General features: G+C 49.5%; 1 protein-coding gene across 1 annotated transcript; it reads right to left on the bottom strand.

Moving 5' to 3' along the window:
- Positions 1-702: 702 nt before the first annotated feature.
- On the bottom strand, positions 703-15,700 carry MLKL (mixed lineage kinase domain like pseudokinase). The gene is made up of 10 exons (XM_081017046.1): positions 15,391-15,700; positions 11,967-12,431; positions 9,173-9,341; positions 8,924-9,021; positions 8,295-8,430; positions 8,049-8,133; positions 7,151-7,302; positions 4,683-4,732; positions 2,482-2,619; positions 703-1,547 (listed from the first exon to the last, which is right to left on the bottom strand). Exons 2-10 carry the CDS (start codon positions 12,427-12,429, stop codon positions 1,504-1,506), a joined length of 1,335 nt encoding a protein of 444 aa, XP_080873172.1. The 5' UTR covers positions 12,430-12,431; positions 15,391-15,700; the 3' UTR covers positions 703-1,503.
- Between the last annotated feature and the right edge of the window lie 6,407 nt (positions 15,701-22,107).

The following is a 22,107-nucleotide window of genomic DNA, read 5'->3' as shown; positions in this document are numbered from 1 at the left end:
GTGTGCTATAACATCTTTATTCCATTTTGTACCTTTGTTTATTTCTGTTTGCTATTCTGTTTACCTTGCTAAGTTTGAAGCTGACAGGACATGACTTTAGTGATAAATAGCTCACCAATTATCTTGCATGCTTCTTGAATCATGACTTTCCCTCTGGAAGAACATTCCATTGTCTGCAGAACTCCCATTTTTTCCAACAGAAGATGATAATCAAACTTGGCTGGTAGCATAGATTAGTGTGCCGGTCTTTAGATTAAGTGTTAAGATTTCAGGGTACTTACTCATACATTCCAGGACATGTTTAAGGTAAGGAATTGTACCAGAATCACTACAGTTCATAATGGGGTTTTTTATATCAAGTTATGCCCACTACATTGATGCCATGCTCTCCAGAAATAAACCAAAGAAAAAGTTCAGATTGGCACCCATCATTGCAGCAACTCCATCAGAGCATTGGGCTCTATCCATTCCATTGCTACTGTAGCTATTTTATTTTTATTGTTGTCGCTTATGCCAAAAATAGGTTGGGGGGGGGGAGTAGCAGAAAAATTTGCACGGGAGGCCAGCTCAAGGTCAACCGCCCCCAACTCGTTTTAGTCTTTTCTCATAGGACATTATTTTGATTGCCCTCTTACATGCTCTTTCTGGCTCCATATCATCCTTCTTTAAATTGTGGTCAGAAGAACACACAAAAATTCCTACTATGGGTTCAGTATAATTTTATTGAATTACAGAACACCTCACAATACCCTTAGTTAAGTTTGAAGAATGAAGCATTGGGTCTGGAATTCTTATTGTGCTAATTAATAGATCTAAAAACATGCATTGATTTCCATTGGGGTGGGGCAACCATTTCCGCCAAAAGAAATCTTTGAGCTGGCTTGTAAGACGCAACAGTGCATTGAAGCTTACTAAAGCTATGCTCACATATAACACTAAGCCACAATTTGTATAATGTGCAAATAGTATAATGCAAAGTCATGTACACAAGAAGCCCTGAGTGAACCACCAGCTGTCCTTTTCCCATAGTTTGTTTTGTTTTCCAGCAGCTCTTGCCTCATGCCTTTGTAAGGATTAGTTTTCCAGGTCTGTGACCATATAATAAAACTTACTGCTGCTGAATCTGATGAGCATCTGGGGTGGGGTGGTTTAAAAAATCATAGCTAAGGAAGGATTCTGGGTTCACCTGTAACACTAAGCCATAGTGAAGACAAACCAAGGTTTATAAGATAATAGCAGACCATGGATCGAGACTGTGGTTTGCTAGCAGTAAACAAACCACAGTTAAACAGCAATGCGTGTGAACCAGGCCCAAATTAACAAGTTATGACAGTGCGCCAATTTGACCAAGGGCTGTAGGCACATGCCCATTGGCCATGTGCACAGGCACTCCAGGTTGAAAAAGAAAAGGTCTTGGCTTTGTGCTGATGCTCAGGGTGGCCCTGCAAGATGGTGCTGAGAACAAGTTCTTGTATTCCAGTGCCCCATCATGTGGTCAGGCTCTCACTCCTTCAAAAGGTCACGAACAATGAGTTGGTTCACAATCACTGCAAAAACAAAGGCAAGCTGGTTTTCAGAATGGAGTTAATAAAAGTGTAATATTTTAATCGTTAACACTTCACCTTTGGGTGGCTGCTCAAATGGAGATTGCATTTTTGTGGATGAGTTACTTATCAATTACTTTTGCAGAACTGCAAGTTAAAGCAACACTGTAAAGTCATGAGGGGTGAAACTTGATAGAGACAAGTTCCATGAGGACTGGTTACCCTTTTATTTCCTTTATTAATTCTTACCCAGAGGAACACTACCACCACCATTGTTGCTTATTGTTGTGTTGTTTTGGAGGGGCCTGGTGTCTTAATTCTTGGTGTATTGCCTCTAGTATTTTTTGTTAACACAGTTAGTTTTCAGATGTATATTGCATTTGTCTTAGACCATTGCAGGGCACACAGGTATGTCCTGTTGTTTTGCCTGCTTGTTTGCTTTTTTACTGAGTGGGGACATGTTGCTTGCTTTTGTTTCCCTTTTCTGTATGCTATTGTTGTCTGGTGCTTGTTTGATAGTATAGACAACTCTCATCTTTCATGGGGGTTACATTTCGGGGATAGCACATAAGGCAAAAATTGTGTATAGTCAAAACACACTGGATTCAATGGCAAGTAAATTGCCAAATTCTTTTTTTCTGAACTTCCCCCCCTCCCTGTTTGTTTGTTTGTTTGTTTGTTTGTTTGCCATGTGCTTAAAGCTGAATTAAATGTGTATAAGTTAAATGTGCATAAGTTGCGAGTTACCTTTTTTTTAAAGAAAAGAATGGAACATTCCAAATAGTGAGGCCAAGCAAGGGGGGGGCAGGGAGAGGCTACCTGTGCCAGTTTTGCTTTGCTTGTGGAGGAAGAATAGGGTATGATGATTTGGATCCCTTTAGCTGCCATGCCCACAGCTCTGGTCCCCAAGACCTGCTACAGGCCAGGTCACTGGTACCTTCAGCAGTTGGCCGCTGGGAAGGGTCGAAATCCCGGCATTTGTTGATGACGTCCCGCAGACGTGGGGGGCAGTCGTCTCCCAGAGGTTCTTGCTCCTGATTGCAAACCTTATCACGGATCTCCTTTGCAGTGCAACCTGAGTTAATAATCACAGGAGACTCAGCTACACAGCTACAATTATAATGTTATAAGTGCGCTATAAAAATGTGACACCAGATGGGGCTGTAGAGCTGCAATCCAAAGTCAATGGCAAATTCCATTGGGAGCTCTATATAGAGAGAGTGCATTTTTCTCCCATAGCATTTTTTATATCTGTGTAGATCCAGCCAGGGATAGGAATCTGGGCCTGGGGCTCCATGTGGACACACAGAGAGATATACAACCCTACTCCTTGCTCTTAAGCCCCAATGAACACTGATTGCAAAGGCAGGGACCAAAACTGTTATGAAATCTGCTGCGGGAGGGCATTCAAGTTTCAAAGGAGAAGTGACGGGGTAAGTACATAAGCAGTTCCCTGCCAGCCCGTTCTGCTCCAATCCTTTCCACACACCCACTGGGATCTAGATGTGTTATCTTCCCTTGTCTGGGATTTCATAAGACGACAAGCAGCTGGGGAAGAGAGTTGCAGTGGGAAAGCAGGTCAGGAAATGATACAGAACCACACAGAGACCTGTGCTCTAGTGGTGACTCTTGGAATGTGTGGCTGGAAGCAGCGGTGTCCTCCCAGCAGCAACAGCACTGTGTTAATCTGCATGAGGATGGGGTGAAGCAAGGAGACGCCAGGTTGGCGCCAGTGGCTTCCCAGCTCTCTTGGTGCCACGTCGTCCCACCCATTCCAGCAAGCACAGTGCCACCACAGTGCCTCCTCCACCAACATAAAAGGGGCATTCTGACTATGTACATGCAAAAGTTTGGAGTCCTACTTCCTCAAGATAGTAGCAGGATGGACACATGGCTCAGTTAGGGATGTGGGAGAAATTCAGTTTGCTTAGGATTTTAGGGCTGGAGCCAATTGCGTTTTACTCAAAGTAGACCTATTGACATTAATAAACCTGTTAGTCATGTCCATTCATCTCAAAGAGTCTACGCAGACTAAAACTGACATAACCATTCTTTGAAATTAACACCTCTCTGAATTTTTTGATGCAGTTCTACAACCGAATGCTGTGTACAAAAAAATCATGGAATTGTAGAGTTGGAAGGTACCTCAAGGGTCATCTACTCCAAGCCCTAGCAATGTAGGAATCTCAGCTAAAGCTAACCTCTGCTTTAAAACCTCCAAGGAAGGAGAGGAAAGTGGAGGAAATGTGTGAAAGTGTATAAAATTCATTTATTAGTGAAAATGTATTGGGGGAGGATTTTCATGAGGACTTTTAAAAGAAAGAAAAAAGCACAGTGATGCAGAAATGTGAACTGAACTTTGGGGGTGGGGAGGTGGAAATAGATAGTGAGAGAAGCAGGAACTGACATATTCATCTATCCCTAGGCTCAGCTCACCACAGAGGGTTTTACTGAATTTGGATCATAACAGTTCCTTTGGAACCAAGTCCAAAGCTGACTTAAAATCAATGGAAGTAAGAGAAAAACCTACTGCCAGGAAATGAGGTATGTATCTCTCTCTGCAATGTGGTATGAGGTATGTATCTCTCTCTGCAATGTGGGCTAATACACTGCAACAAATAATACACTGACCTGCTCTGAGATGAATCTGTTTCTCCCCTGGGAGATGGCTGTCTTCAACCCAAGTCAGAAAAGTTTGGATTAAAAACCCAGCACATTACTTCTCTATAACTGAAAGGAGGCTGCTAAAATTAATCCTGCTAAGTCTATCTACTTTTTCTTTGAGCTTTTTAAACAGGGATTATTATAGCTTTAATCCAAGAACTGAAAGTACGGTAATAGGTGCTCAGCACTTTAGGATAGATTTTAACTGACCAGGTAGGATAGAGGAGGAGCCTGGAGCTTTGCCAGATTGAAGCTGAGCAGTTACATCTATTTCACCAGGAATTACACTTTGCCAGTCTGTAATATTTTCATGTAAAGGGAAGTGCAAGGAATCTCGGACGGCTTCTGAAAAACAGCCCCCCTCCCCTAGCAGCTTCGGATTGTAGTCTCAGTTGCGCTCCTAAGTCTGCAGAGCCAACCTGCTGATCCCTTCCCAAAAGAATGAGCCCAACCCTGCCCCCATCCATGCCTCACCTTCAAATGGGATCTTGCAAGTTGCGATCTCCCACAGGACAATCCCAAAGCTGAAACGAAGCGAACACGTCTGTGGTGTGAATGCAATGATATGCTTGACCTATACCCCCAAGGCTATGGCCAGCAGATGGCAGGTGGGCTCTCTGCCTGCTTTCAGCCATGCCTAGGGAATGCGATGTCACAGAACCTCCACAGCTGGAAGGTAGCAAAGTTTACCAGCTCAGCCGCTCTTCAGGGAGGCAGGGCTGGCCAGGACGCTTTGCTGCGAAAGTGGAAACAGAAGATGCCATGTGCACCATGCCATCTGCTCCTCCTCCAATGCACACCCAGCATTGCTCACACCTATGGGTGGGCGGTGGAGAAGATTCTGCAGCCCCTCCCAGCCGTCCGGAGCCGGCTGCCCTGAGGCCACTGCCTCACCTCGCCTCCTGAGCAGGCCAGTCCTGCATGGAGGCCTATCCATTTCCAGGTGGACAGGAAGATCCTTCCACCTGCCTTGCCCAGCCCTCCGGCCCTAGGAGTCCTCATAAGGGAGCCGGTCCTGGAGGAAGAACTGAGGGGAGAGACTTCGTCAGGCAAGGCCTCCTTCCACCTGCCTTGCTCCACCCTCTAGTCTCTGCTTCTCTATTTGTATTGTATTATTTTATGTACTGTGGCTTGCCATTGTTTTACTGATTATAGTTTAGAAATTATTTATTGTAACTGTTGAGTGGATTTCTGTTTAACTTTTATATGTTGGTATTATTATTTTATACTATTCTAATGATTGTTGAGTACAGTCATACCTCGAGTTGAATGTGCTTCGGGTTGAGCGCATTCGAGTTGCGCTCCACAGCAACCCTGAAGTAACGGAGTGTGTTACTTCCAGGTTTCGCCACTTGCGCATGCGCAGACACTCAAAATGACATCACGCACATGCGCAGAAGCAGTGAAACATGACCCGCGCACACGCAGATGCGCCGTCGCATCTTGCGTTCCATTCGGGATGCGAACAGGGCTCCGGAACGGATCCCGTTCGCATCCTGAGGTACCACTGTATTACTTTTGTGATGAAGGTTGCTTATTTTAAAGTTTTGTTTTATTATCACATTTTTGTACTGCATTAGATTAGGCTTCCTCAACCTCAGCCCTCCAGATGTTTTGAGACTACAATTCCCAGCATCCATGACCACTGGTCCTGCTAGCTAGGGATCATGGGAGTTGTAGGCCAAAAACATCAGGAGGGCCGAGGTTGAGGAAGCCTGCATTAGATTGTTATAAGATGTACATTTTTTGTTTCTTCAGCTTGTAAACCGCCTTGAGTATAGTAAGATAGAAAGACTGTATACAAATTAAAAATGATGATGATGATGATGGGAACAACCAAGGGACATGGTGAAGGCCTTTTTCCAGGGGAAACAGTGGACAAAATGTCAACCCCGCTGGCTGTTCTGAAATTTGGTAGAAAGCAGCATCTACCAAACTGGTTGGTAGCTCCCCAGTTTGACTTTCCCATCTCCCCAGTGATGGTTCTGAGGCATCGTTGTGCACGGCACGTCCCCTCCCCTCCACAGGAGGCACGCAGCAAATAAGAGTAGGAGGCAGGCCAGCCGCATGGTGGTGGTTGCTGTTTTGCTGGGGGCGGAGAGCAGGCAAGAAGCCATTAGAGGTAGCCCCGCTTCCAGTGCTGGATTACCCAACAGGCAAACTAAGCACATGCTTAGGGTGTGCCAAAAAGATGAGTTGGGTTTTTTAAAAGGAATTTCACATTTGAGAAGAAGCATCACAGGGAAAATCAGAACTTTGATATACTTCCTTACACTCCACTCCATACACTTCCCCCATTCTTCTTCCCTCTTTTAATTACTTGTCCCCACCTAAATGAAATAATATTTTAGGCTCTCTAGGATTCTGTCCCACCTCCACCCTCTTTCCAGCTGCTCAGAGAGGGCAGGTGAACTGGCAGCGACAGCAAGGGGAAGAGAAGCAGGACCAGGAGGTGGCAGTGGTGCCCCTGCAGGAACTCGGACCTTGGCAGGTGCCCAACAACACCAGCCCTTGATGCCAGCCCTGTGCAGAAGTAATTAGAAACTTTATGATGCCATGACATGCATCTCATTTAATTAACACATGCAGGAGACATGGGCTGGTTCTGCCCACCCAGCCCATGAGTTGTCCATAAGTTGTGGTCCTCTGGGGATCCTAAGTACCTCCACAGACCGGCCAGCTGCCTTTGACCTTCCCTCACTTAGCAGCAGTCAGTCCATCCTTCAAGCTGTTTCCACCCCAACAGGTGCCTGAGCTTGCTTGCTTTCCTCATCCCACCCCATCCCTTTTTCCTTTTGTGTTATGTATTTTAGAGTATAAGCCTGCAGGCAGGGGTTGCCTTACTATGGGATTTTGTAAAGCAGCTTCTTTGGCTAAAGAATGGAATGAAGATGCCCCTGATAAATAAAAATGGGGTGTGGCAGTACTTTGCGATAAAATACCTGTATATTTCGCTGGCCAGGTTGTATTGATGCTCCACTGACCGCAGGCCCTCGGGGCAGATGTAGGCTGAAGCACTGACCTCTTTTTTGGGTTTCTCCTTGGGCTTCCGTCTGATGGAAGAGACCGTCTGACTCAGTTCAAACCCAGAGAGCTGAGAAGAGCAGAGAGAATGTTGTGTGATCAGGAAAATGAGGTTAAGGCTAAACATTGAAGAGAGCATCCTGACAGGATGAGCTGTTTTGAGGAAGAGTGTGCCTCAGAAGGCTGGATAGCTGTTTACCAGGGAGGCTGGTACCCACAGCAGTAGTGGGTTGGAGTAGATGACCTTTGGGGGACCCTCCCAATTCTATGACTCTAGCTCTGTAGCCAAGGGTCAGGAATGCAACACACACACACACACACACACACACACACACACACCCAGCTAGAGATGCAGACATTTGAAGGTGGGTATGGGTATTTGAGCTCCCATTGCTCTGTCCCTGCTCCTGCCAACCTAGCAGTTCGAAAGCACGTCAAAGTGCAAGTAGATAAATAGGTACCGCTCCAGCGGGAAGGTAAATGGCGTTTCCGTGCACTGCTCTGGTTCGCCAGAAGAGCCTTAGTCATGCTGGCCACATGACCCAGAAGCTGTACACCGGCTCCCTCAGCCAATAAAGCGAGATGAGCACCGCAACCCCAGAGTTGGTCACGACTGGACCTAATGATCAGGGGTCCCTTTACCTTTTATGGAATATATTGGGCAGACCTGTCCAATAATCAGCCCCTCCCTGCAGGTCTCCAGTTTCCGGACTTCCTTGGAGGGTGAAAATGATCCTTAAGCCACTGAAAGTGTGCAAGGCAGATATGCCTTTCTAAGCCTTCTTTGAAGCCACGACACCTTTACACAGCTCTCACCTTTACACAGTAGTTTTTGTCAACCAGGAACCTGGTGCTGTTGATGCAGTAATGCACCTGAGGCTTGTCCCCCGTCTGATGCAACCTGCAGTCAAAAAGAGCCAAGAAGTGGAGGAAAAAGCCAACACTCTGTGTACCTGACCTCCAGACAGCAGAGTCACTGCCACTTATTGGAGGGAGAGTGGGAGGGTGCTGTGCAAACACAACGGCAGAGCCCTTTCCCCCTTCTAGCCAGGCTCAGTGTACCTGTACAGGCCGATGGCAGCATCCTTTGCCATTTCCAAGCGACTGTTCCAGGATAGGTCAGGCTCCTTTTTCAGCACTTGCCTCAGGGTACCCTTTTCACAATATTCCGTGATGATGGAGTATTCAGGAGGGAAGCCTAGGGCAAAGAAGACAATTGATGAATTGCTGCTCCATTTCAGTCAGTGGCTGTCTTTGTCTTTTGTGCTCTGCTACCAGACAGTTTTCAGCTCCTTGACACATTTATGAAAACAGAGTGGAGAGCACATATTCCTGGTCAGGAGAGGCTAAGTGAAAGACCTGGTGCTATTTGAAATAAAACTTCGCTCCTGTGAAGTTGAGGGTGAGGCACAGCACTGCACCAAAAGCATGTATGAATACAATGGACGTTTCTTGGTTCAATATCTGGCTGTGTATTCTTTCTTCTGTTTCATTTATTTATAAAATATATTTTAGAAACTGCTATTTCATGAAAAATATCAAAGCAGTTTACCACAAAAAAATACATAAAACCATACAGTAAAAACCACATAAAGAAAGTTAAATACAGACATGCATTAACTACTGTGGAAGGATGAATTCTTACCTCCCCCCCCAAACACACATATACACACAAAGAGCAAAGGTCTTACCACTCTCATCTATGCACATCCCATACAGACGGACAATGTGGGGAGACTCAAACTTCTTCATAGTCTTGATTTCAGTCCAAAAGATGCTCCTCACATCCCTGGGGGAAGCAACAGAAAGATCAGTCTCTGTGATGGAGCCGAAAGTCTCTCCATCAGTTCCCTCTGTGAGGGTGGTTAGGTTAGCTTTGCAATATAGAGGTGGCCACTTGTACCCATCACTCAGGAAGAGGACCAAAGAGAGGCACTCACTGTGGTTTGTTCTCATTCAAAGGGTTCTTGAAGACTTTGATGGCCACAGAGCAATAATTGTACTCTCCACTGCACAGGGTGTAGCTCTCACACTCCGCCAGGGTGGTCACATTGGTGATCTGGCTTTTGGGTATTTCAGTGATTTCCATGGAAGCAGCAGCATTCTGGCCTGGAGGGAATGGAAGGGGGTAAGAAAGAAGCCCATGGAAACAGATCAGAATTGGGAGAGAGGCCCACAGTCACTTGGAGATCCCCACATGGTGAGCTGGCAATATTCAAGTTTCAGTATTTCAGAAGAAAAGAAACTGGAAGTGCAATAAGACCTGCACCGGCAGCTGGTACTTCCAGGAGGGCTGGGGAAGAGAGACTTGCCATCACTGTCTTCCCCAACATTCACCTTTTGCTGCTGTCAGCCTCCTCTGGAGGGGAGATGTTTGAGCCAGCTGTGTGTCATCTACCCCTCCCCTTTGAACTGTATTTAAGCCAGGCTCCTTGGAGTGCAGCAAGACCAGTACCAAAACCTTCATTGTGTACCTCCACCGCCATCGTTCAACCCGGACACTGAGATCCAGTTCTGAGGGGCCTTCTGGTGGTTCCCTCATTGCAAGAAGTGAGGGCACAGGGAAACAGGCAGAAGGCCTTCTCAGCAGTCGCACCCACCCTGTGGAATGCCCTCCCATCTATAAAGGATCAGGTGGTGGGCCTTCGAATGCTTGTTCATTTCTAATGTTGGTTAACGAGCCAGAATAATAAGCTTTGAAGCTGAAGTGGTGTAGCAAAAAAGGACAGTTGTGGCTTTGAGAAGCTTGCCTGATCTGGTTGCACGCTTTGCTCTGAAATTGGCTCGGACATGTGTCTGGGCCTCCTGCTCTCTAATTAAGGCAAGTACATTTGGCCCCCATAACTGAGAGATTAGCTTGGGAATGATTTTAAGACACTCACTTCAAAAGCTGCTTCTTGGGAGCTTGGAAGATGTCGGGGAAAACAAGGTATGTGAGTTATCTCTATATCTTGCCAGGTACTTCTGGTTCCAAAAGGTTTCAATGGAAAAGCACAGAAACAGCAGCACTAGAAGGGGCTCAAACCCAGAATCTTTTGCAGTGAGCCTTAGATCTTCTGCCACTTTCCGGCCTTTTTAATCATTAAAAAAAAAAAGGTTACAACAGTGGCGTAGCGTGGGGGGTGCCAGGGGTGCCGGCCGCACCGGGCGCAACATTTGGGGGGGGCGCGTTTGGCCGGCCCTCCTGGAGGAAGCAGGAACCCCACTGTCCTCGGACCTCCTCCGAAGGCTGGCGGTGGGGCGGAGAGACCTCCTCCCCGCGCCAGCCTTCGGAAGGCTGCTCCGAAGCCTGGCGGTGAGGCGGAGAGACCTTCTCCCCGCGCCAGCCTTCGGAAGGCTGCTCCGAAGCCTGGCGGTGAGGCGGAGAGACCTCCTCCCCGCGCCAGCCTTCGGAAGGCTGCTCCGAAGCCTGGCGGTGAGGCGGAGAGACCTTCTCCCCGCGCCAGCCTTCGGAAGGCTGCTCCGAAGGCTGGGGGCGGGAGGAGGGCTCTCCGCCCCACCGCCAGCCTTCGGAAGGCTGCTCCGAAGCCTGGCGGCGGGAGGAGGTTTCTCCGCCCCACCGCCAGCCTTCGGAAGGCTCCTCCGAAGCCTGGCGGTGGGGCGGAGAGACCTTCTCCCCGCACCAGCCTTCGGAAGGCTGCTCCGAAGCCTGGCGGTGGGGCGGAGAGACCTTCTCCCCACGCCAGCCTTCGGAAGGCTGCTCCGAAGCCTGGCGGTGGGGCGGAGAGACCTTCTCCCCGCGCCAGCCTTCGGATGGCTGTCCTGAAGACTTGTGGTGGGAGCAGTGGCGTAGCGTGGGGGGTGCAGGGGGGCCTGCTGCACCTGGCGCAACATCTGGAGGGGGTGCGGAAGAGACTCGAGTGCTAAAATCCACGGGTTAGGGGGCGCAAATTACTTGCCTTGCCCCGGGTTAGGGGGCGCAAATTACTTGCCTTGCCCCGGGTGCTGAGAACCCACGCTACGCCACTGGGTTACAAGGTGGCTGAGTGTGTTAACAAGGTCCAGTGTTGGTGAGAATTCAGCTACCTGCCATCTTAATTTGTGCTCTGAGTCTTTTGAGTTCCTAGCAAGGCCCCAACAACGCAACACTCCTTCAGAGCACAGCAATGAAGTGATAATGAGCCAAATGTATTTCCTTGTTCTTGGGGTACAGGGTGGCCACAGAGCACAGCATAAGGTTGTGGTTCTCCCAAGGGGGGGGAGAGATCTACTGTATACACTGAAACACCCGGAAGCCAGTGGGGCACCTAGGCGACTTTTGACGCCTGAATTAGGCCACATTCACCATGCATTTTAGTTGTGGCTTCCCCCAAAGAATCCCAGGAGCTGTGGTTTGTTAAGGGTGCTGAGAGATGTTAGGAGGCCTTTGTTCCCCTCACAAAACTACAAACTACAATTTCCCAAGTTCAGTGGGAAGAAGGATTGATTGTTAAACCACTCTGAACTGTAACTGTGAGGGAACTGGGGGGAGGGGGCTCCCAAGAACTCTCTGCATCTTTAACAAACAACACTTCCCATAATTCTTAGGGGAGAAGCAGGTCCTGAGTCTAAAAAGGTTGAAGACTAGTGACTTAAATCATGCCGCCACTCAAATATCCCTCCCTAAGGACAAGCCCCTGGCTGGTGGCTGCCACCATTGCTGTCCCCCTGTCCCCCGTCCCCCCCCCCCCGCCGCCAATGCTGGTCTGTTTGTTCCCTTCCCCACTGTTCTCAAAGGCAGAGGATCAGGAGCACCTTTGTTCATCTCCTTCAAAGATACACAGTCCTCCACAAGATCCTGTCTGCCTTCCTGGGTCACAAGAGGCTTCTCAAATTTCAAGAGGTCTTGACGGTCATCTAATAGCTTCTCGATCTCTAGTTGCCTCATTAGGTCATGACCGACATTACTGATGTCTATGTTCATTCTTTCAAAGTCCTTCAGCATTCTGCTAGCCTTCAAGAACCGCTGCAACTGGGGCATGTCACCGTACTCGCAAAGCTTCGTCTGGGCCTCTTTCAGGACTTTCAGCGTCTGTTTCAGCATCAATACCAGGTCATCGGAGAAGCTGGTGCAGACCTGGTGCAAGCGCTCGACCTGCCGCCGGAAGGTCTTAATGCGCTCAACAAGGCGCTCTCTGTGCTTATTGCAATCCGTCATTTTCTCACATTGGTTAAAGATGGTGACCGAAACTTTCAGAATGGCCTGGATGGTATCCATAACTGCGGGAAAGGAAGGACATGGTGAGCAAAGCAGAACACAGGTGGAGCAAAGCAGAACACAGGTGCTTCCCTCGGGATTTGCTGGGCAACACAAGACAGCTCGTGATCACCACCATCCAGTGGAGACTTGCTTGTTGAAAGTGTCTGCATTATATAAAGTGCAATGATACCACTTTAAACAGACTTGGCTTCCCCCAAAGAATTCTGGGTACTGTAGTTTGTTAAGGGTGCGTCACTCCTGGAAGTGAACTCCATTGTCTCTTAAGATAGATGGATGCCAACAAGATAGCACTTTAAATGTACAGAGTGAATGTGGCCTTAAACCAGCTTGAGACCTGAGGCCAGCCCAAGGTATTTTGCTGGCCGAAGTGGCAACCACACCTCTCTCTATTCCTGGACCTAAAAGTACAACCCTGATAAATTAAATTACATGGCTCGACAACTTGCTGCCCATTCATGACACCCAAGTTCTGCTGCCTGAAGCAGGCAACTTACCCTGCCTGATGGTAGGGCCAGCCACATGATGGATTCCAAACAGCAACTATGAAAATGGTTGCTGCCCAAGCCTTGTCAGAAAATCCCTTGCATCTTCACAAAACAGCAAGTTACCAGAATTCTTTAGCGGGAAGTTGAACTGGTTTCAAATTTAAATGTAAATAATAATAATAATAATAATAATAATAATAATAATAAATTTTATTTATATCCCGCCATCCCCAGCCGAAGCAGGGCTCAGGGCGGCTAACAACAATAATACAACATTCTAAAATCATTTCATTATAAAATTAATTCAAATCAAATTGATGGCAACCATTGGGCTAGAGTTCTGTGAAGATTGCCAAAGGAGGGGTGTGCCTTGCGGAGCTTTCTCTGCTCCTGCACTATTTCCACTTTACTTCGTTGTTAGATAATTGTACTCAACACATGCTCTGTACATGTTATCTGAAAGGCATTTACTCATACAAACCTGCCCGGGCCCTGAGATCTTCAGGGAGGGCTATTCTCTCAGTCCTGCCACCCTCACAGGGATGCTTAGTGGGGACATGGGATAGGGCCTTATCAGTGGCTACTCCCAGACTCCAGAAAAGCTGGACTGGCTCCCTCCTTGCTGTCCATCCACCGGCAGGGGAAGATTTTTTTTTTCCAATTCCTTTAGGAATTGACTGATTTTAGATAGAGGGCTGGTGCCTTGCTGTTTCTTTGGTGATATTTTAAACAGATTTTATATGTGTATATAGTTTTAACTCTATCAATATTTAATTGTTTTTAAATGATTGATATTACTATGTTTTTATCTGTAAGCCACCTTGACTCCCATCATGGAAAAAGGCAGGGTATAAATAAATATATCATCATCATCCAAATAATATTTTTTAAAGGGGTGGAACATGCTCTGGGGAATTCTCTTCTGCATTTTGAAGCTGAGCACTGTTCTAGGGTACCTATGTACATTACCATAACAATTAATAAAAAGAGGACAAAAAATGTACACGTGGTGGTTTGTGGAAATAGATGCAACCACACTGGCATCTTCCCCGCAATTTGATCCAGACCTACCCTTTCCAGGAAGAAATCCGGTAAGGTGTTTTTTGTTTTGTTTTTTAAAGTTAAACGTAAGCTTGGTGCCACGGCCTCGTCTGCAAAATATTTCAGTCAGCGGCATGGAAAAGTGGCACAGATCTGCACTGAGCATCGCCATTACCCTCCTAAGTTGGCCCTCACATGCCTGAAAGCTCACAACAGACTACAGTGGTACCTCAGGTTACATACGCTTCAGGTTACAGACGCTTCAGGTTACAGACTCCACTAACCCAGAAACAGTACCTCAGGTTAAGAACAGTTTCAGGTTAAGAATGGACCTCCAGAACGAATTAAGTTCTTAACCCGAGGTACCACTGTATCCCTCTTTGAATTCCACCTGATGGAATCTCATGGGGATTAACTGCAGTCCCCAATATGTGCCCCTGCATTTGTACAAAGCAGAGATCCAGCATGCCCAGAGGGGATGGGGAGGCCTCCACCCCACAGCTGTTAGATCATGGGTGGCCCATCCCCTTTCACCACCTGACGCAAAATGGGAATGTGTCACCCCCTCCCCCTCCCCATTTATACCACAAGCTGGAACATTCCCTCCCTCTCTCGCCAAACTCGGTGAGAGAGAGAAGCGAGTTCCGCAAGGGGGCTGAAGCAATGTGGTGGGCAGGACGCTGCCTCTTAGGAGGCAGATGCTTCAGCTAGCCTCATCCGTGGACTGGCTTTACTTTAAATTCCCTTTTGCAGCCTGAGGCCAGATGCCATCCATGGTCAGAGTGAAATTCAGCTGCGGCCAGAGCACTGGGGAGAAGCGAAAAGCAGAAAGCAGTTACAGATTTGCACACACTCAGCTGTTCTCCGCTTTAATTGCACACAGACACACACTCAGCCATGAAGCTCACTAGTTGACTTTGGGCCTATCACTGCCCCCCAGCCTAAGCTACCTCACAGGGTTGTTGCAAGGATAAAATGGGGAGGAGGAGAACCATGTGCACCACACTGGAAGAAAAGGTGGTATATAAATGCAAGGAACAAATAAAATAAAACAAATGCACTTAGTATGAATTCAGAAAGACCAGCACCTGGTCCACCAATCTCTCCTTCCCATCCCCTATTTTGTTTTATTTTAAGCAATTTTTATTAAAGATTTTCTTGGCTTACAAAGGTACGTGCATTGTCTCTATTTTCAGTTCGTAGAGTCTTTTCTACTGATCAGTTACACACAGTGTGAGACATTAATGTTATATACAGCATAAGGTTGGGGAAGAAGAGGGGCGGGGGGAGAGGGCTGGTGGTAAAACTTTCTTTCTTTTACTTGGTGTATTGTGTGAGGTCTCCCAATCCTCTAAATATAGCCCCGAGTGCCCATTTCAGCCCTTGCAGGGGAGAAGGATTCCTTGCCCTCCTCCGCCCAGCTCCTGCTTACCTGTTTATCGGTGGTCTCCGGATCCCCCCTTTCTTCTTGCCGTGCGATCAAGAGTTTGCTCCAACTGCTGAACTCTCAGCTTCCCGTTTCCCAGAAGTTGGCCTCACTTCCTGTCGAAGGAGCATCGAGCACTTTAGGAAGGCGGGTGGGACACCTTCCCGTTGGTTGAGCTGCAGTTTTACTTTCAGTTCTCAAAAGGGGAAGGCCACGTGCTTTGGACACAGAAATTCAACTGACTTTATTTTATTGGAGAGAGGTGTATACAGTGGTACCTCGGGTTAAGTACTTAATTCATTCTGGAGGTCTGTTCTTAACCTGAAACTGTTCTTAACCTGAAGCACCACTTTAGCTAATGGGGCCTCCCGCTGCTGCCGTGCTGCCGGAGCACGATTTCTGTTCTTCATCCTGAAGCAAAGTTCTTAACCTGAAGCACCATTTCTGGGTGAGCGGAGTCTGTAACCTGAAGTGTATGTAACCTGAAGCGTATGTAACCTGAGGTACCACTATACAGTACTCGTGCTTTTTCAGGAAATCCATCACAAAGTGGCTACAATGTTTTCAAATGCAAACTTGTTTCCTAAAATCTTTCGAAGCAAAAATGTGTCCTTTCCAGACAGCTTGTTTATTAAGCTTCTGCCCTGGTGTGATATTCAGGTGTGATATTTGCAAACTACAAGGTGGTTTGTTATGCAAGAGCTCCAAAGCAACTTTAATTGTGCAACCGGGATTTTCCAGGCTGTGGTTAATGCCCACCTAAAAATAGCAAAAGCCTGGAAGTGCCTGTAGCTAGCACTACAAGTAGAAACAATAACCTTAAAACTACTAGCAGAAAGCGATACTGCCTTAGCCATACATTATCATCATCATCATCATCATCATCATTACCATTGACGTGTTACTAGGCTTCTAAACCATCTCAAGGTGATTTACGCACAGGGTGATAAAAAGCACTTAAAAACAACAACTAATACATTTAAAACAAAACTAAAACTCTGACAAACAGACACTCGTGGTAAAGATCCATCTATGAAGCTGGGAGGGGACACGGGTGGCGCTGTGGGTAAAACCTCAGTGCCTAGGACTTGCCAATCGTATGGTCGGCGGTTCGAATCCCCGCGGCGGGGTGAGCTCCCGTCGTTCGGTCCCAGCTCCTGCCCACCTAGCAGTTCAAAAGCACCCCTAAGGGCAAGCAGATAAATAGGTACCGCTTTATAGTGGGAAGGTGTTATGTACTGAGTTGAATAGGATCCAAACTGTAGCAGTCTGATTGGTCCTAGAACAATAGGATCCAAAAGGCAGCAGTCTGATTGGTCCTAGAACAATAGGATTCAGAATGCAGCAGTCTGATTGGTCCTAGAACAATGCAGCAGTATGATTGGTTGGCAGGAACCACCCAATCCTGCTCCAGATAGAAGTGAATCCACAACCTGATTGGCTTACAGTAGAATTCCAGAATTAGCCAATCATGTGCAGCCCATTGTGTAAATAATGTATATAAAGCAGATACTGTGAGGGGACATTCATTCATTCCTCCTCACCACTATGAGCTGAATAAAGAGCATGAAATCACTTTGCGACTCTGAGTATATTTCACTGGCGACGAGGATGGGATCCCGCTGAGCTGACTGCCACACACAGCACCGCAGCACCGCCAACTGCCGCACCGCTGCCTCGCACCGTGTATCCAGGCTTCAGCTCCGGGGCACAAGGAACTCAGAATGGCAGCCAACAGCAGCTTCTCGCCATTCAACCCAGCATCTGGAGACTGGGAAGCGTACGCCTCCCGTTTCACCTTCCTCCTAGAAGCCAAAGGGGTCACCGACGAAGAAGACGCCAAGAAGAGGGCGATATTCTTCAGCGTCTGCGGAGAGGAGACGTTTGAAATCGCCCGGGCTCTCCTTGCGCCTGAAGACGTCGCTACTGTTCCATACAAAACAATAATGGAACAGCTGAAGGGGCACTTTTCGCCGCAGCCCTCAGTGGTGGCTCGTCGAAATGCCTTCTACGCAAAGCGGCAAGCCCCTGGGGAAACCATAACTGGGTTTGTGACCTCTCTCCGCCAAGCCGCCCGGTTCTGCAACTTCTCAGAGCTGGAGAACATGCTTCGTGACCGCCTCGTCGGTGGCCTGAAGGATGAGAAGCTGCAACGACGCCTCTACGCTAAGAAGGACCTAACGTTCCAGGTCGCTCTGGAGGAGGCCCTGGCAACAGAAGCTGCCGAGAGGTCGACCCAAGAGGCACGGCCGAGCCTGCCATCCCAACCGAGGGTCCACCATGAAGACCTCACCGACGACTCAGGATCCGACAGGGAGGAGGTGCACCGAGTACAGCAGCGCACTCAAGCAGCGCACAGACCACAGCTGCCTCGACGAGAAGGAGGGAACTGCGCAAGCTGCGGGGAGAGTCACGAGAGGAGGACCTGCCGTTTCCGCAACGCAGAGTGCAGGCAGTGCAGAAAATCGGGACACATCGCCCGGGTGTGTCGGGCTCGGCCCACCCGACACCAGGCATCAGATGACCAATCCAAGAGCCCCAGGTCCCGGGGCCCAACGCACCAAGGCAACTCGACGGAGCTCACGGACTTCCAGGTATACCAGTTGCCCCACCCCAACGTAGAGAAAATTTATGTAGAGGTACAGATAGAGGGGGCCCCATGCCGCATGGAGCTTGACACGGGTTCAACTCTATCCATAATCTCGGCAAGGACCTTAAGGAAACTGTGTCCCACTGGGGGTCCCAAACTCAGGCCGGCCCCATTCACCCTCCGGGACTTCCAGAAACGTAAGGTCCCCACAATGGGGGTGGGGACCTTCAGGGTGCAATACCGAGGGCGGACGCGGCAACTGGACTTGCTTGTGGTCAAGGGCCCCTACATTAGCTTACTGGGATTGGCATGGTTTGGACCACTGGGGCTAGCTGTCACCGGGGTGAACCACACTAGCTTACAAGTGGACGTGGACGCCATATGCAAGGAATTTCCAGGGGTTTTCGATGGGAAATTGGGACAGTATACGGGCCCCCCCATTGCGCTACAGCTTGACCCCGCAGTACGACCGGTCAGGCTCAAGGCCCGCCGGGTCCCGTTCGCCTTGAAACCCCGTATAGATGAGGAATTGGACCGACTCGTAGAGCAAGGAGTGCTGGAGCCGGTGCCTAATGCTCCCTGGGAAACCCCAATCGTCACACCCGTCAAGCCTAATGGTTCGGTCCGCATCTGCGCAGACTACAAATGTACCATAAACAAGGCCCTCACGGCCCACGCATACCCAGTGCCAGTGGTCAGCCATGTCCTTGCCACCCTGGCTGGGTCGAAAATTTTTGGCAAGCTGGACTTGGCCCAAGCATATCAACAGCTGCCAGTAGATGAGGCCACAGCAGAGGCACAGACGATTGTGACGCACAGAGGAGCGTTCAGGGTAAAGCGGCTGCAATTCGGTGTCAGCGTGGCACCAGGCATATTCCAGAATATAATGGACTCTCTCCTTAAAGGGATTCCTGGCGTCACCCCCTTCTTCGATGATGTGTTGATTGCCGGCCCCACACCAGAGGAGTTTGAGGACCGCCTCCGCACCGTTCTGCACCGTTTCCAGACGGCGGGTCTCAAGGTGAAGCGGGAAAAATGTCTACTAGGAGTGCCTCAGGTGGACTTTCTGGGATTTATGGTGGACGCAGAAGGGGTCCACCCGACTGGGGACAAGGTACGGGCCATTTGTGATGCCCCAGCGCCCAAGAGCAAGACTGAACTTCAGGCCTTCTTGGGACTATTGAACTTTTACCATTCCTTCCTTCCCCACAAGGCGGCGGTAGCGGAGCCCCTACACAGACTCCTGGACAAGCGGGCCCCTTGGGTGTGGGGCCAGCGCCAGGAGGCCGCATTCCAGGCAGTCAAGGACTTGCTTGTCTCAAACTCGGTCTTGGCACACTTCGACGAGAGGCTGCCGGTGGTGCTAGCATGCGACGCCTCACCCTATGGCATTGGAGCTGTCCTGGGGCACCAACTCCCGGATGGAAGAGAGGTACCGGTGGCGTACTTTTCCCAGACACTCAACACAACCGAGCGGAACTACTCGCAAATCGACAAGGAGGGTCTGGCAATCGTAAAGGGAGTAAAAAAATTCCATGATTTCTTGTACGGGCGGCCCTTCACCGTGGTGACTGACCACAAGCCGTTGCTTGGCTTGTTTGCCCCCGAAAAGCAGACCCCCCAAGTGCTGTCTCCTCGCGTCCTCAGGTGGTCAATTTTCCTTGCCAGCTACCAGTATGCACTGATTCACCGACCTGGGAAGGCGATGGGCCATGCGGACGCCCTCAGCAGGCTACCACTACCGGAAACAGGCCCTGACCCAGCACCTGCACAAGAGGTTATGAGCCTGGAGCTGCTTCCCGACCGCCCCATTCAGGCACAAGAAGTTGCACACCATTCCAAGAAAGATAGGGTCATCTCCCGGGTCCTGGACTGGGTGTGGAGGGGATGGCCCAGCAGCAGCCCCGGGCCAGAATTCGCCGGCTACACAACCCGCAAACATGAACTGTCGGCCCACAAGGGGTGCCTGTTATGGGGAAGCAGAGTCGTTGTTCCCCAGCCCCTCTGCAAAAGGGTCCTCACAGCCCTACACGAGACACATCCAGGGGTAGTAAGAATGAAGGCCCTTGCCAGGAGTTATGTGTGGTGGCCGGGGATCGATGGAGAGATAGAGGCCTGGGTCAAACACTGCCAGGCCTGCCAAGAATCCCGCCCAGATCCCCCAAGGGCCCCAGTCCAGTCCTGGGAGTCCGCCCGAGCACCATGGTCACGCCTGCATGTGGATTTCGCTGGCCCCTTTCAGGGGAAAACATTCTTCATAGTGGTGGACTCCTACACCAAATGGCTGGAAGTCGCACTGGTACCGTCCACTTCCACGTCCGCAGCCATCCGGGTACTACGCAGGCTGTTTGCAACCCACGGGCTCCCTGACACTCTCGTCTCAGACAACGGGACTGCATTTACGTCAGGAGAATTCCAAACCTTCACAGCGCAGAACGCCATCCGCCACATCCGTTCGGCGCCGTTCCACCCTGCCACCAATGGCCAAGCAGAACGCATGGTGCGGACCACCAAGGACACCCTTCGCCGCATGACGCAAGGGGACTGGGAGTACCGCCTTGCCACATTCCTTCTAGCACAGCACAGCACCCCCAGCTCAACGACTGGCCGGAGCCCCGCTGAACTACTAATGGGTCGGCGCCTTGCAATCAGATTGGACCGCCTTCACCCCGATAGAGCTCAGGATGAGGTAGTGGTGGGGGAAGGCAGGAACCCCCGGACCTTCGAGGCCCAGGACCCAGTGTACGCAAAGAATTTTGGGGCAGGCCCTGCATGGGTACCCGCCACAATCACCAGGGTCACTGGCCCCGTGTCGTACGAGGTGCTAACGGATGGGGGGCAATGCTGGCGCCGCCACTGCGACCAGATACGGCGACGATTCCCGGGAGAAAACCAGGAGGAGGACAGGTCAGAGGAGTCCCAAGGGAACAGCGGGGCAGTGAGGCCCATAGAGCAGGAGGGGCCAGCAGGAGAGGCAGAATCAGTAAATACAGAGAGGACCCGTGAGGCCGAAAGGACACCGGAACCAGAACCACGACTGAGCGAGCCGGTTGCACCAGACCAAACAGCCGCATCACAGCCAGCATCCTTGGAACACGAGCCAGAACCCGGAGCCCGGACCAGGGAACACCCCAGGCCACAACGCACACGTAGGCCGCCAGCATACCTTGAGGACTATGAATGCGACCTCCCGGGCAGGACTGGAACTTAGAGGGGAGGGGTGTTATGTACTGAGTTGAATAGGATCCAAACTGTAGCAGTCTGATTGGTCCTAGAACAATAGGATCCAAAAGGCAGCAGTCTGATTGGTCCTAGAACAATAGGATTCAGAATGCAGCAGTCTGATTGGTCCTAGAACAATGCAGCAGTATGATTGGTTGGCAGGAACCACCCAATCCTGCTCCAGATAGAAGTGAATCCACAACCTGATTGGCTTACAGTAGAATTCCAGAATTAGCCAATCATGTGCAGCCCATTGTGTAAATAATGTATATAAAGCAGATACTGTGAGGGGACATTCATTCATTCCTCCTCACCACTATGAGCTGAATAAAGAGCATGAAATCACTTTGCGACTCTGAGTATATTTCAGAAGGTAAACGGCATTTCTGTGTGCTGCGCTGGTGCTGGCTCGCCAGCTGCAGCTTCATCATGCTGGCCACGTGACCCGGAAGTGACTTCGGACAGCGCTGGCTCCCGGCCTCTTAAGTGAGATGAGCGCACAACCCTAGAGTCGGACACGACTGGCCCGTATGGGCAGGGGTACCTTTAGCTTTATCAAGCTGGGAACGCCTGTCAGAACAAAAATGCCTTCAGCCATTTCCAGAAAGTGCAGAGAGTGAGCTCTTGTCATAACTGGGCAGAAATGCTCTTGCACTGAACGGGAGCAGCCACACTGAAAGCCTTGCTCTGAGTTACTGCAGAGGAGGCTTCTGAGATGTTTGGAACTTGCTGGAGAAACTCTCCCACAGACCACAGGGATCTACTGGGTGTACAAGGGAAAAGGCCATCTCTCAATACCCCCATACCCTGCTCATCAAAAGTTTTTGAGAAAAGGTGGGTTTTTACAGCCTTCATTTAAAATGTGAGAAATGGGCAGTGGAGGCTGGTCCTCAGTCTTTCCTCAGTTAACC

Source organism: Podarcis pityusensis (genome assembly GCF_964106645.2).
Source record: "Podarcis pityusensis genome assembly, chromosome: 8".
NCBI classification, from domain to species: Eukaryota; Metazoa; Chordata; class Lepidosauria; order Squamata; family Lacertidae; genus Podarcis; species Podarcis pityusensis.
Note: the sequence above shows the minus strand (reverse complement) of the source record. Positions and strands in the feature narration are given on the sequence as shown.